Source organism: Schistocerca serialis, chromosome 5, assembly GCF_023864345.2.
Source record: "Schistocerca serialis cubense isolate TAMUIC-IGC-003099 chromosome 5, iqSchSeri2.2, whole genome shotgun sequence".
Classification (NCBI taxonomy): Eukaryota; Metazoa; Arthropoda; class Insecta; order Orthoptera; family Acrididae; genus Schistocerca; species Schistocerca serialis.
In genome coordinates, this window is record NC_064642.1 from 549135428 (window position 1) to 549151091 (window position 15664).

Consider the following 15664-nt stretch of genomic DNA (forward strand, 5'->3'; position numbering starts at 1 on the left):
ACATGAAGTCTTCCAGGCAAATCCGATATGTGACGAAACCGAACGACGGACCCATCGGACACCTTTTATTGTGCCACTTACCTGGATGCACCATTGTTAGCAAAGTGGTTATCACCAGGTGTGAATGTGCATCGTTTTCCTTTCAGTTCTTGATCTAAGGGGGATAACAGGCTCCTAGCTTGTTGATATACACAATATCTAATAATAAACCAATACTTAAATATACAAGTCTGAAATTGGCAGTATATTTACAATGTGCAGCCGATATTTCTTTCGGCCAGTACATCGACATTTTTTCCATGGATACATCGAAAATTTTTCGACATATCGAGGGCCTATAATGCTATTCTTTTAAATATCGATAAGTCCTATTCCCAATATTTTTGAAAACATAAACAGACCTAGTTCAAAAGGATCCTCTGTTTTACAGGACTTCCTTGGCATCCTGTCGAAGGTGTCGAGAGGCAGCGTGCAGGAGAAGCTGCAGTGGATCTTCGGCCTGTACGACCTCAACGGCGACGGGCTCATCACCAAGAACGAGATGCTGGACGTGGTCTCCTCTATCTACGAGATGCTGGGTCGCGCCACCGACCCGGTCGTCGAGGAAAACTCCGCCAAGGAGCACGTCGAGAAGATATTCCACGTACGTACTCATAGTCGACAGCTTGCTGTTTTAATCCCGACGACACAATGGTGTTATCGTTTCGTCATTCCGCGGCTGGATTGATGCGACTAGCAACGACTTCAACCCTTGTGGCAATCTCTTCATCAGAAAGCAGCGCTTACACCCCACATCCTCAATTATTTGATCGATGTCTCTGCCTTCCTCTACAGTTTTTGACCAGCACGTCTCTCTCTAGTACCATGACAGTTTATTGCTCGATGCCTTAACACATTTGCTAGCATCCTGTCTTCCAGTCAGTTTTCCACATATCCCTTTCTTGCCGATTCTGTTCTGTGGAGAACTGTCCGCCTACTTAGCTGGGTGGTAACGTGCTTGCCTCTCACGCACTGCGCCCGGGTTCGATTTCCGGCCGGGATGGAGGTTTTCTCCGCTCGTGGACTGGGTGGTGTCTTGTCATCATCATTTCATCCACATCATCGGCCGCAAGGGGCTCAATGTGGCGCCGAACGAAATAAGACTTGCACTTGGCGGCCGAATCCGACTGGGACTTCACGGCTAACTATACCATATGATCATTTCTTTACTTTTTTTGTGGAGAACTTCATTTTTTATTAGCCATTTTAATTTTCAGCATCTCAAATGCCTCTATTCTCTTCGTCTCCGGTTTTACGATAATCTACAAGTCACTTCTACACAGTTCTCTTCACCAGACAAACACTATGTGATAAAAAGTATCCGGACACCTGGCTGAAAATGACTTAAAAGTTCGTGGCACCCTCCATCGGTAATGCTGGAACTCACGATCGTGTTGGCCCACCCTTGCCTTGATGACAGCCTCCACTCTCGCAGGCATGTGTTCAGACAGATGCTGGAAGGTTTCTTGGGGAGTGGCAGCCCATTCTTCACGAAGTGCTGCACTGAGGAGAGAAATCATTGTCGGTCGGTGAGGCATAGCACGAAGTAGGCGTTCCAAAACATTCTAAAGGCGTTCTATAGGATTCAGGTCAGGACTCTGTGCAGGCCAATCCATTACAGGGATCATATTGTCGTGTAACCACTCCGCCACAGGCTGCGCATTATCAGCAGGTGCTCGATCGTGTTGAAAGATGCAATCGCCATCCCCGAATTGCTCTTCAACAGTGGGAAGCAAGAAGGTGCTTAAAACATCAATGTAGGCCTTTGCTGTGATAGTGCCATGCAGAACAACAAGGGGTGCAATCCACCCACATGATAAACACGACCACACCATAACACCACCGCCTCCGAATTTTACTGTTGGCATTACACACGCTGGCTTCCGCCATGTCCACATCCTGCCATCGGATCGCCACATTGTATGCCGTGATTCGTCACTCCACACAACGTTCTTCCACCGTTCAATCGCCCAATGTTTACAATCCTTACACCAAGCGAGGCGTCGTTTGGCATTTACCGGCGTGATGTGTGGCTTATGAGCGGCCGTTCGACCATGAAATCCAAGGTTTCTCGCCTTCCGCCTGTACGCTTTTGTGCTGTACGTGTCCCTTCACGTTTCCACTTCACTATTACATCGGAAACAGTGGACCTAGCGATATTTAGGAGTGTGGAAATCTCATGTACAGACGTATGACACAAGTGGCACCAAATCACCTGACCACGTTCGAAGTCCGTGAGTTCCGCGGAGCGCCACATTCTGCTCTCTCACGATGTCTAACGACTACTGTGTTCGCTGATATGGAGTACCTGGCATTAGATGGCAGCACAGTGCACCTAATATGAAAAACGTATTTTTTGGCATTGTCTGGATACTTTTGATCAGATAGTGTATTCTCACACACTTCATTTTCAGATTAAGACCATATTTATATTTATTGGTTTTTCGAGAAAAATTTACAGAAGTGATCAAAATCCGAGAGAAGACAAAAATCTGACGGCATTTCCCGTGCTACGTCTTCTATATTCGCACTCTGAAACACCGATGTGGGCGTTCATTTTTATACCATTGCTCTCAAATACATACTTTTGAGCTACAAAACTTTATCTGTGGCCGTCGTCGCTAATAAACATCTGTGTAGTGGTACTCGACCCGGAGACGCCGGGTTCGAGATCTGATGCTGGAAGAAAGTGTCACCGCCAATATTTGCTCAGCAGGATGAGAAGTGTGATGGCGTAAAGTTTCTGATCACCAGATTTCGCGTCAGCGGCCTCCTTGGTGCTCATTAGGAGGAGCTGTCTATATACTTGTGCCGGGTTCCGCCCTCACCCTTCTATCACCATCATATTACGCAAACATGGTACCACAGTATACACACAACTATTACAGTCGTCTACACGCAACAGATACCATCAAGACGTATTTCGGAAACTGCGAGGAAAGGGGCAATTGTACGCGGATTTCGATTATTAGTTTCTGCAGATTTTGGAAGCGCTGCCGCTCCGCAACAGTGTACTGAATTAATGAATAACCTCTCCAGTAGCAAAAAAGATCTATTTTATCCAAGAAAGAAACTAGTCAGTTTCTTTCTTTTATACTGAAGGCATTGTCTGGTGGTGTCTGAAAATTATGCTGTGGTGAAGTCAGATGATCCGTTTAAGGTGCTGAACTTAACCACCTAGATTCTTCACATCGACATCTGCATCTACATCTACATACATACTAGGCAAGCCACCTTATGGTGCCTGGCAGAGGGTAACTTGTACCACTGCTAATAATTTCCTTTCCTGTTGCACTCGCCAGCATAACGAGGGAAAAACGACTATCTATATGCTTCCGTATGAGCCCTAATTTCTCTTATCTTCGTGGTGCTTACGCGAAATGTATTTTGAGGGCAGTAGAACCAGTCTGTAGTCAGCTTCAGATGCCGGTTGTGTAATTTTTCTCAACTGTGTTCCGCGGAAGTAAAGTCGCCTTCCCTCCAGGGATTCGCATCTGAGTTCCCGAAGCATTCCCGTAATACTCTTGTGCTGTTCGAACCTACCAGCAACAAATCTAGCAGCCCGCATCTGGATTATATCGATATGTTCCTTTAACCCGACCAGGTGCGGGTCCCAAACACCAGAGCAGTTCTCAAGAATAGGTTGCGCTAGTGTGTTATAAGCGGTCTCCTAAAAAATGAACCACACCTTTCCTAAAATTCTTCCAATCAACCGAAGTCGACCATTCACCTTCCCTACTACGATCCTTACATTCTTGTTCCACCTCATACCTCTTTGCAACGTTACCTCCAGAAATTTAATCGACCTGTATCAAATAGCTCGCTACCAATGCTATATTCGAACATTGTGGGATTTTTTTTTCCTACTCACCTGTATTAACTTACACTTTCCTACGTTGTGAACAAAAGCTTTCCCCTCTCAAGGAAATGCACTATGTTCGAACTGAGAATATGTTCAAGGAATCTGAAGAAAACCAACGTTAAGGATATTGGCCTGTAATTTTGCGGGTTCATTATTTTAACCTTCTTAAATATAGGTGTGACCTGCACTTTTTTCCAGTCGCTTGGGACTTTGCGCTGGGCGAGAGATTCATGATAAATACAATCTAAGTAAGGCGCCAAGGCCCTAGAATACTGTTTTTAAAACCGAACTGGTATTCCATGCCGCCCGCTTTGGCCGAGCGGTTCTAGGCGCTTCAGTCCGGAACCGCGTTGTTGCTACGGTCGCAAGTTCAAATCCTGCCTCGGACATGGACGTGTGCGATGTCCTTAGGTTAGTTAGGTTTAAGTAGTTCTAAATCTAGGGGACTGATGACCTCAGATGTTAAGTCCCATAGTGCTTAGAGCCATTTTTTGAAATTCCGTGCCGGCCGCGGTGGTCTAGCGGTTCTAACCGCTTCAGTCCGGAACCGCGCGACTGTTACGGTCGCAGGTTCGAATCCTGCCTCGGGCATGGATGTGTGTGATGTCCTTAGGTTAGTTAGGTTTAAGTAGCTCTAAGTTCTGGGGGACTGATGACCACAGTAGTTAAGTTCCATAGTGCTCAGAGCCATTTGAACCATTTGAAATTCCGTCCGGATGTAGCGACTTGCTTGTTTTCAGGTCTTTCAGTTGTGCTCTACACTGGGGTTCCTATTATTGTGTCCTTCACATGGTAGTCTGTGCGATGGCTAACGACGATACGTTTGTACGATGTTGCCAGCCAACAGTGCCGCACAACTCTTTAAAATAAAAATAACCCTCTTCTAACGACCCTGTGGTATTCATGGGTGAAGTGACTCAGTAGCACGTGCGTAAACAATGAACAAATTTCACTTAGGAACGCAGAGTCTAGAAGCAAATCATGTGCCAGAGCATTATCTGTCAATCTTCATGTACTTCTGTATGTACACACATATACACTGTTTGTGTATATATTCTTGGTCCGATCTCAGGAACTATTGTAGGGAATCTGATACGGTTTTCAGTAGTAGATAGACTGATTCACGTGGAAGGTTTGTGTCTACACTGAGGTAATGAAAGTCGTGGAATAGCGATATGCACACATACATACGGCGGCAGTATCGCTTATACAAGGTATAAAAGGGGCGTTCTGAGACTGAACGCGGAACAGTAGTTGGAGCTAGACACATAGGACATTCCCTTTCAGAGATTGTTAGGGAACAATGTTCCGAGATCCACAGTGTCAAGAGTGTGCCGATAATATCAATTTTGAGGCATTACCTCTAACCGCGGACAACGGAATGGCCGACGGCCTTCGCTTAACGACCAAGAACAGCGGCGTTTGCATGGAGTTGTCAGACAAGCAACACTGCGTGAAATAACCGCAGAAAGCAATTTTGGACGTACGACGAACGTCTCCGTTCGGACAGTGCGACGAAATTTGGCGTTAATGGCTATGGCAGCAGACGACTGACGCTGCTGCCTTTGCTAACAACACGACTTCGTCTGCAGCGCCTCACCTGGGCTCATGGAAATACTGGTTGGAGCCTAGAGACTGAAACACCGTAGCGTGGTACGATCAGACCCGATCTCAGTTGGTAAGAGCCGATGCTAGGATTTGAGTGTTGCGCGGATCCCACGAAGCCATGTACCTAAGCCATGTACAAGGTGCTATGTAGGCTGGTGCTGGCTCCATAATGGAGTGGGCTGTGCTTTCATGGAATGGACTGGGTCCTCTTGTCCAACTGAACCGATCATTGACTGGAAATTGTAATGTACGGCTGGCTACTTGGAGACCATTTGCAGCCATTCATGGACTTCATGCTTCCAAACAACGATGGAATTTTTATGGATGACAGTTGTTCGCAACTGGTTTGAGGAACATCCTGGAGAATTTGAGTGAATGATTTGGCCACCCAAATCGCCCGACGTGAGTCTCGTCGTCCGTTTATGGGACATAATCGAGAGGTCGATTCGTGCACAAAATCCAGCACCGGCAACACTTTTGCAGTTGTGGACGGCTACAGAGGCAGCAAGGATCAATATTTCTGCAGAGGACTTCCAACCACTTGCTGAGTCCATGCCACGTCGAACTGCTGCACTACGCCGGGCAAAAGGATGTTTATAGTAGGAGGTACCCCATGATATTTGTTGCCTCAGTGTGTAATTTATAAATATTTTATTCAAATTGGTTCAACTATGACGAAGCGAAATCTACCGCTGCCTTCTAGCGATGAACCACAGAACGCCTTGGAATCATCCACACATGTTCAACCACAGTGGTCCACTATGTTTTCTGTCTGTATGTTCAGGCTGATCCGGGGCACTATGGTATGTTTTTATGGTTTTCACTAATAGATAGGCCTGCCGGTGTGACCGAGCGGTTCTACGTGCTTCAGTCTGGAACCGCGTTACCGCTACGGTCGCAGGTTCGAATCCTGCCTTGGACTTGGATGTGTGTGATGTCCTTAGGTTAGTTAGGTTTAAGTAGTTCTGAGTTCTAGGGGACTGATCACCTCAGATGTTAAGTCCCATAGTGCTCAGAGCCATTTGAACCATCTGAGCCACTAATAGATAGGCTAATTCACGAGGAAGGTAACTGATCACAGGAGGTAACTGTAAGACCGCCTGACTGCAGCGCCAAGTCAGCGTGAGCTACCGCTACTGGGAGGTTATGTGGCCGTAGCTCGCAGTGAAAAGGCACTACAGTCGGGCAGACCAGAAGCTGCGGCAGCTCACAGCTATCAATATTGCCACACGATGTTACTCCAGAAGTCAACTAAATATGGAAAACATTCACGCCTCGAGAGAAATTTCCTGGTGTGCACTTCTTAATTTTTCTGAGCTATATGAAACTGATGATATTCATTTTATACTAAAGTTCAGCCATTTTACTGTATAGATTGTTCATTCTCTTGTACAGTTATGATTCCAGTCTTTGGCCATTTTCATGCACCACAATATTAGGCATGATCAGACTGCTGCAAATTAATTCATCATCGAAATACTCTCACCCCCCCCCCCCCCCTGTCAGCCCCACCCCCTCCAGTACATTAAACTTTGGAGGTGTCACAGCATATTTCGAAGATGACTTCGTTTAGAGAAGGCTGATCATACTGCACATTTTGGTACTCGAAAGTGGCCAAAGGCCTAAACCATGGTACAATAAAATTTACAATATATACAGACAGTTGGTGGTACTTTCATTAAATAGTATTATGTGACTGTGGCCCCAAAGTATGTTGATACTATCGTTGATATTCACTTACCTACTGTTGTTCTATGAATTATAATTATCAGAACTAGACATGATTGTCTTAACGTGAATTCCGCGATCGGTTTCGGGCTAGCTGCCCATTTTCAGATCATATATTGTAGTTACAGAGTAACTTGCCCGTACAGAATATATGATCTGAAAATGGGGAGCTAGCCCGAAACCGGTAATTGAAAATAAAGAATAGCGATCGAAGACTGAAACGCCATATTTTATTTAATTATAATTATAACTCTATACAGTGTCCCATAAACTAAATTACCTCACTGTCAGATAAATAGTATGGCTGTAGACACTTGGTGCTGCAATGCAAAGTTGAGACGAGCCGTTAGGTTTAGTAATAAATCGGCTATGTTTCTTTTTCTCACTGTATTTATATGCTTCTTTTGTGTACTGATTTAACTATGATACTATACATTAAATTTTAATTTTTTCTTTTACGCTACCTATGCTTTACATTTCTAAAAACATTAAGGCTCCAAACAAATTACACAGTAGTCGTTTGTACACACAATGGTATCAAACATCATAACAGGCGTCGTTTACTAAAGTTGTTGGAGTTGCCGAATTTTATATGGATATAAATGCAGAGCGGTGTATAGTGAAATATAACAAGTGAAAAAATGTAACACACTGAGTTCGATCAGCTCATAAATCCAATATTTTTTTCATAATGTGGGGCCACAGTCATAATATATTTCTTTTAAGTTAGAACCGTCATTAGACTGTTTTTTATTTGCATTGTTACATTTACACGATCATGATTTTGGCTTTAAAGTGCCATTATCAAGTGTTTTAATGTTATACAGTGCCTAACATGGCATACTGTCGTATTTAAAATACACTATTAGACACATTGACCCTTAGACAATGTGTATAACATAAAAAACACTTGATAATGGCACTTTAAAAAGCTGAAATCATGAACGTGTAAATGTAACACTACAAATAAAAAACAGTCTAATGGCGGTACTGACTTTAAAGAGTTCATAAATCAATACAGTAAACGGAGTTCAGTGTCATCCTTTACTTTCCCTCTTGTGTAATGGCACAGGAATTTTTCCTTTTTTGTTAAGTGCCCACACGGAACGTGTACTTCAATCCTGCTATTGGCCACTTACATTTCTCCACAACATTTTTCAGTCACGTTGCTGATGTATAATACGGGTTATCGCAGAGTTATGTTGTTCGTATCGTAAATCCTATTACACTCTGTAAGTTCAACGATGACTGGACCCAGGTATGAATCTCAGAAGGGAAGAGCAAGAGGTCAGGATATCCCCTGCCCCCACAAAGAAAGTTTCACCAAAATTATTTACATTTTTACGTACATAAATTTCAGAAATTTTTAGCCAGTTTTTGCAGAACATAATCCGTCTGTAAGATGAAGAGCAAGCAGCGCTCGTGATGGGGAAAGAACGCTACAACTGCCTTAGAGGCACCCCAAAAATCAGTTTCCAGTATATAAAGATGCTGCATCGTGCAGTGGTTCACGTAGTTTCTGTTTGTATGAGGTACGAGTTTTTGCTTTAGTTACATTAGTTATTAATTTCTATGTATCACTATCATCACCATATATTACAAATCGAAGTACTCCGTCGCACTTTTCTGTCTATATATGATGGCAAGTCTCGAAAACTTCTGTAGGAATTTTGATACGATTTTCCTTTATAGATAGACTGATTTACGAAGATGGTTTGTGAATAATTCATAAATATTTAGTGCACCGTGGCTTAATTACGATGATGTTTGTCGTGTAAGTCGTATAACCTGAGAAGTTTCCTGGCATGTGCTGTTAAAACGTTTAAATTATACTAGAATCTGTAGTTTATCAACCGTTACCTAGGCAGTGTGTAACAATTACGATGACATACATACATTTTCAACACATTAACTCTGTGACGGCAGTACAAGAAAACAGGACACGGGGATGAAGTGTATTCTGTCACGACTAGTGGCTCGATTGACAGGAATTGGCCGCAGCGCCACCGTTCTCGGACTGGTTGCACTTGCAGAACTACAACGGGAAGGAAGCTAGTGGCACCTTAACTTTTAGTATATGCAATCCTCAGCATTAGATTTGTACTCTTTCGCTTCAAATCTCTGCCACAGACTCATCGCAGTCTCCTTGAGGTTACTTAAAACAGCGTCAATGGGAGTGCTGTTTGTTGAGACTGGTCCGCGTTTTCACCAGCAGAACAGCGCATGGGCGCCCTCGCGGAGATGCACTGTACGGCTATTGGCCGGCGCGTCGTAGTTCTCTGATCCACTCACCCCCTCCATCTTCCCTTCTGACGCTGCCAATGGATTCCGGCGCCCGTAATAGGGGATTCTGCCGTGGGGCCGGCATTCCGATCGGCAGCGCTTCGCTATGCGGGTCGAAGGCTCGGCCGGAATCGCAAAATATTCCCCCCTCCACCCTTCCATTGTGCGCGCCGCTGCCGCATTCGCTGTGTCCACCCCTCCCCCCTCCTCTCCCAGCCCCACCCTACTCATCGCACCTGCTGCAGACTGACACGGCAACCCGTGAAATACCACCCTACGCACCAATGGCACACGCCGTGCGCGGGGTGGGCGGGATGGGGGGAAAGGAAATGCAGCAAGTGGAAATGAAATCCATCTGGTGACGCGACGAGCCGCGCCACAACGTTTTTAGGACGCCATTATTGTTTTTGTTTTTCATAAAAAAAAGAAGGCTGCTCCCTCCGGCTCTGAAATTCACGGTCCTTTCGATTTCTTTTTTTCTTTACTTGCTTGCCCGGGGTACTGCTAGGCTTATTTTTTTTTCTTTTTTATTTTTTTCTGTTTTTTCTTTTTTTGTTTTTGTTTCCCGGCTAACCGAAAAACTCTTTATGTTCAGCTCTGATGGTTCTGAAAAGGCGCTTCCGTTTTCTTCCATCTCACTTCTTCGCGAAATGCGGAAACGATATTCAGAATTCATATGTAACGTAAACAAATTTTACTCTAGGACCTATGATCCAAGACGAAAGGGGTGTATCTCGTATTTCAACAGCTAGCATGTTCTGACGATGAACAATTTTCATTCGACTGATTATTTAGCTTTTCATGCAAAGCTGTTTCATCTGACATCACAGTTCATTCAGAGAGCAGTCACGTGTTCCAGTCCGTTCGAGTAAGGCGAGGATCCGGGTTTCAATTCTGCGAGTGTTAAAGTCTGGTCACGTTTTAGAGTGATTTTCAAAATATGAATTATCATCGTGGTCTCTGTTTTTGGATAATAGTGACACCTACACCCTTTCAGAATTTTTTATTGCCGTTGAATATGAAGGCTTCTTGTTTTTTAGGTTCCTGTCTCGTCATCACCCATCCCCTGCTTCAAATGTACAAGATGTATATTATAGGTACAAATGAAATGGTCCAGTAGAGGACAATGAAATAAGGAAATAATCCTAATAAACATAGGTCCGGAAACCAGTCGTTTCCCCAATACGACTTAGTACGACTGGGTATATGAACACATTATAACAGAGTCACTGAGGATCCAAATTACAGATACGCACTTGAGGACAAACGCATTACAACAAGTGTTACTTAGTGGCACTTGCTGAGTTGTGGAAGGCCTTGCTCGCAGTTTAACTGAATGAGCCACACAGCAGTGGTGGGCACGTAAGGTATGGAAAACAGCTCCTACATATATTCTCTCTATGTTCTGATGATGATGATGATGATGTACCGAAGTGCATCGATAAATTAAACTTCGACCAAGGCTTCCACAATTCATTAAGTGCCAATTCTCAATGGTCGCCTCCGGCCGTGGTGGCCGAGCGGTTCTAGGCGCTGCAGTCAGGAACCGCGCGACTGCTACAGTCGCAGGTTCGAATCCTGCCTCGGACATGGATGTGTGTGATGTCCTTAGGTTAGTTAGGTTTAAGTAGTTCTAAGTTCTAGGGTACTGATGACCTAAGATGTTAAGTCCCATAGTGCTCAGACCCATTTGAACCATTTGAACCTCAATGGTCGCCTATCTCATAGATGGGAACTTTTATCTGTGAAGTGAAGTTCTCCTAATGGGCACTGTTCATGCGAGGGCAGGCTTCATCGTGGCTCCTCTGGCTCTGAAATTCATGGTCCTTTCGATTTCTTTTTTCTTTACTTGCTTCCCCAGGGTACTGCTGGGCTTACTTTTTTGTTTTTTTTCTGTTTCCCGGCTAAATAAAGAACTCTTTACGTTCAGCTCTGACGGTTCTGAAAAGGTGCTTCCGTTTTCTTCCATTTCACTTCTTCGCGAAATGTGGAATATGATTATTCGCTATTTTACTTACATGTTCAAAAGGCCCCAGCGTGTTCCGGATGCATTGACAACCATGCAAAATATGTTTCCGGAGTTGGAAATGGCTCTGAGTACTATGGGACTTAACTTCCGAGGTCATCAGTCCCATACAACTTAGAACCACTTAAACCTAACTAACCTAAGGACATCACACACATCCATGCCTGAGGCAGGATTCGAACCTGCGACCGTAGTGGTCGCACGGTTCCAGACTGTAGCGCCTAGAACCACTCGGCCACACTTTCCCGAGTTAATTCATACTACCTTCATGGCTGGAGTACGAAAAAGCTATTAAATATCCCTATACAAAAAATTCAACAGGTTTAAGTCGGGGGACATGGGAGATCATAGTATTGGCGGCTCACGACCTTTACGCTTGTTGTCGAAACGTTATTTACCAGGACGGCCAGAGTGGCCGAGCGGTTCTAGGCGCTACAGTCTGGAACCGCGCGACCGCTACGGTCGCAGGTTCGAATCCTGCCTCGGGCAAGGATGTGTGTGATGTCTTTGGGTCAGTTAGGTTTAAATAGTTCTAAATTCTAGTGGACTGATGACCTCAGAAGTTAAGTCCCATAACGCTCAGAGCCATTGGAACCATTGTTATTTACCAGCACTTAGGTACGAAGGTAACGATGACTGTTTACCTATTTTGTTTTCTGTGTATTGTATATTGAACCGGGGACCTAGAAATGACGGAGAGGCTTCGTCCCGCCGTAGCCCTCAGTGGTTCACAACCCCACAACAGGGCACAGCAGTCCACCCACCTCACCGCCGCCCCACACCGAACCCAGAGTTATTGCGCGGGTCGGCTCCCAATGGACCCCCACCCTGGACGTCTCATAAGAAACGAGTGTAGCCCCAGTGTTTGCGTGGTAGAGTAATTATGGTGTACACGTACGTGGAGACAGTGTTTGCGCAGCAATCGTCGACATAGGTTTACCTCTTGGTAAACTCACTTGCGATGTTTCGAAGGAATCGTAGCATAAAGCATTAACAGTGTTGTAACATTGGCATTACTACACTTGTGAACTAGTCGTACTGGAGAAACCACTGGTTTCCGTAGCTATGTTTATTATGATTATTCGCTATTTCATTGTACTCTACTCTCCCCTTTCTTTTGCACCTACAGCAGCTACAAACCCTGTACACTGCTGCCGTCCACATGCTTAACTGTGTAGGATCTAATAAAAATAACAACGAAATATAATGTTTGTACAGGACCGTGTAGTATAGGAGCAGTATCTTTCACAACGTATTTAAGTAACAAAGTGGATAACGTCTGAAATTCCTTGAGTCTTTTTCCGGATGATGATGTATACAGAGCGTCGCGAAGCTAGAAAGTTGCAGCGAAACGCTGAAAGACTTTCAGAGGATCGGCGCCTGGTGCAGGGACTGTTAGGTGACCACAACATAAAAAAATATACCGAACTGCACTTAAATGGACAGAAAGACCCATCACTGTATGATCACATGATTGCAGAATTATCACTCGAAGTAGTCACACCCATAAAACATCTAGGATGTATGAATACAAAGCTATTTAAAGTGGAACGGCCACCTAAAAGTAATTGCTGGTACGGAAGCTTAAAAACCCTCGTTCGACCAATAGTTGAATATGGCCAGTCAGGCTGATCCGTACCGTATAGGACTGATAGAAGAATTAGAGAAGTTCCAAGGAAGAGTAGCGCATTTCGTTACAGGCTCATTTAATAAACACGAAAGCCTCACGGAGTTGCTCTACCAAGTCCAGAAGGATACACTGCATGATAGGTGTTCTGCATGACAGTGTGGTTTACTATAAAAGTTCTGCGAGCGTACTTTCCTAGAAGAGTCAACAAAAACATTGCTTCCTCCTATGTACATCTCGAGAAAAGACTATGAAGGTAAAATTAGTGAGATACGAGCTTAACCGAGGCTTACCAACAATCGTTCTTCCCGCCAACAAATCGTGACTGTAACAGGGAAGGTGACTTGCGGAATGCAGATGTAGATCTTCCATAACTGAACTCTACCACACAATGGCGTACGAAATGCTAGCCAAAATCGTTTGGTACATCGCTCTCGTGTGGTGTCGTCAAACCTAGCGACCGGTTGCAGACCACATCCCTCGTGTGCGGGGCCCTTGAGAATACTATGCTGCGTCAGAGCAAAGAAACGAAGTTACAGTTGTCTATAGAGATCCCCCACCGTGAGCTCTATACCGTATAAACGTAGAACTATGATGCGGATTCCTGCCGTTTGCATAGTGGGCCTGTACGCGGTTACGGAAGCAGGTAATTGTCAGACCTGTTAGACATTGCAATAACTCATTGTGAAACGTCTCCACAACAAAATAATTGCTTCCTTCACGTAAGCTACCTATGTCACAATTTTTCTCACAATTTTGTTCATGTAAATGGTAACAGACAGTTTAGTGCTACGGAGTTATTTCGTGTGCCTTTTATCTTTACTGCGTACATTCTGCAGAAAACTGACAAGAATTTGCTACACAATTCCCGAAATCCATAATCCGTCACTTTCGACACGTACCCGTGTTGTCAAAACTGACTAGATGCAACACTAAAAAATGCAGACGTTTTTCCTGAAAACTCTATGTTTAAAGACCTGTTGAACGATATATATTGTTATATTTCAGTACGATTGAGTGCACATAGATGATAACGGGCAATGACTCACTTCACTTATGAAATATGTAATAGTGCATTTCGTTTTAGATTGAGATGCAGGTCCCCCTGCATATTCATTACCTTTTCATACTAAGTACTTGCTTTATTTATACGCAATATTTTTCATTATTGCTATGTCTGAGCGAATGATGTCAACTTTACAAAACTGTTGAGGCTTCCGTGAGCACTTTCTGACGTATGGCCTGTTAGGTACTGTCCTTTGATCTATAGCCAACGTTTGTTTGACGATTTTTCTGACGTCTCAACAGCACGAGTGGCTCACATTGCCAATGGTTCGCCCCGCGTCGGAAATGAGGGCTAACCTATGACAGTGCCAGCCACTTACACATCCAGATTAAAGCCCCCCCCCCCCCCCCCACCTCTCAGACACAGACACACACACACACACACACACACACACACACACACACACACACACACACACACACAAACAAACAAGAGCAGCAATACGAGGTGCATTCAAGTTCTAAGGCCTCCGATTTTTTTTCTAATTAACTATTCACCCGAAATCGATGAAACTGGCGTTACTTCTCGACATAATCGCCCTGCAGACGTACACATTTTTCACAACGCTGACGCCATGATTCCATGGCAGCGGCGAAGGCTTCTTTAGGAGTCTGTTTTGACCACTGGAAAATCGCTGAGGCAATAGCAGCACAGCAGGTGAATGTGCGGCCACGGAGAGTGTCTTTCATTGTTGGAAAAAGCCAAAAGTCACTAGGAGCCAGGTCAGGTGAGTAGGGAGCATGAGGAATCACTTCAAAGTTGTTATCACGAAGAAACTGTTGCGTAACGTTAGCTCGATGCGCGGGTGCGTTGTCTTGGTGAAACAGAACACGCGCAGCCCTTCCCGGACGTTTTTGTTGCAGTGCAGGAAGGAATTTGTTCTTCAAAACATTTCGTAGGATGCACCTGTTACCGTAGTGCCCTTTGGAACGCAATGGGTAAGGATTACGCCCTCGCTGTCCCAGAACATGGACACCACCATTTATTCAGCACTGGAGGTTACCCGAAATTTTTTTGGTGGCGGTGAATCTGTGTGCTTCCATTGAGCTGACTGGCGCTTTGTTTCTGGATTGAAAAATGGCATCCACGTCTCATCCATTGTCACAACCGACGAAAAGAAAGTCCCATTCATGCTGTCGTTGTGCGTCAACATTGCTTGGCAACATGCCACACGGGCAGCCATGTGGTCGTCCGTCAGCATTCGTGGCACCCACCTGGATGACACTTTTCGCATTTTCAGGTCGTCATGCAGGATTTTGTGCACAGAACCCACAGAAATGCCAACTCCAGAGGTGATCTGTTCAACAGTCATTCGGCGATCCCCCAAAACAATTCTCTCCACTTTCTCGATCATGTCGTCAGACCGGCTTGTGTGAGCCCGAGGTTGTTTCGGTTTGTTGTCACATGATGTTCTGCCTTCATTAA

General features: G+C 44.6%; 1 protein-coding gene across 1 annotated transcript in view; it reads left to right on the top strand.

The window, feature by feature from the left end:
- The window catches only part of LOC126482074 (Kv channel-interacting protein 4-like), a 510131-nt gene that overhangs the window by 384086 nt on the left and 110381 nt on the right, over window positions 1-15664 (top strand). Inside the window, exon 5 of the mRNA XM_050106049.1 lies at window positions 431-643. Coding sequence (XP_049962006.1) covers window positions 431-643 — 213 coding nt within the window. The remainder of the gene's footprint in view (window positions 1-430; window positions 644-15664) is intronic.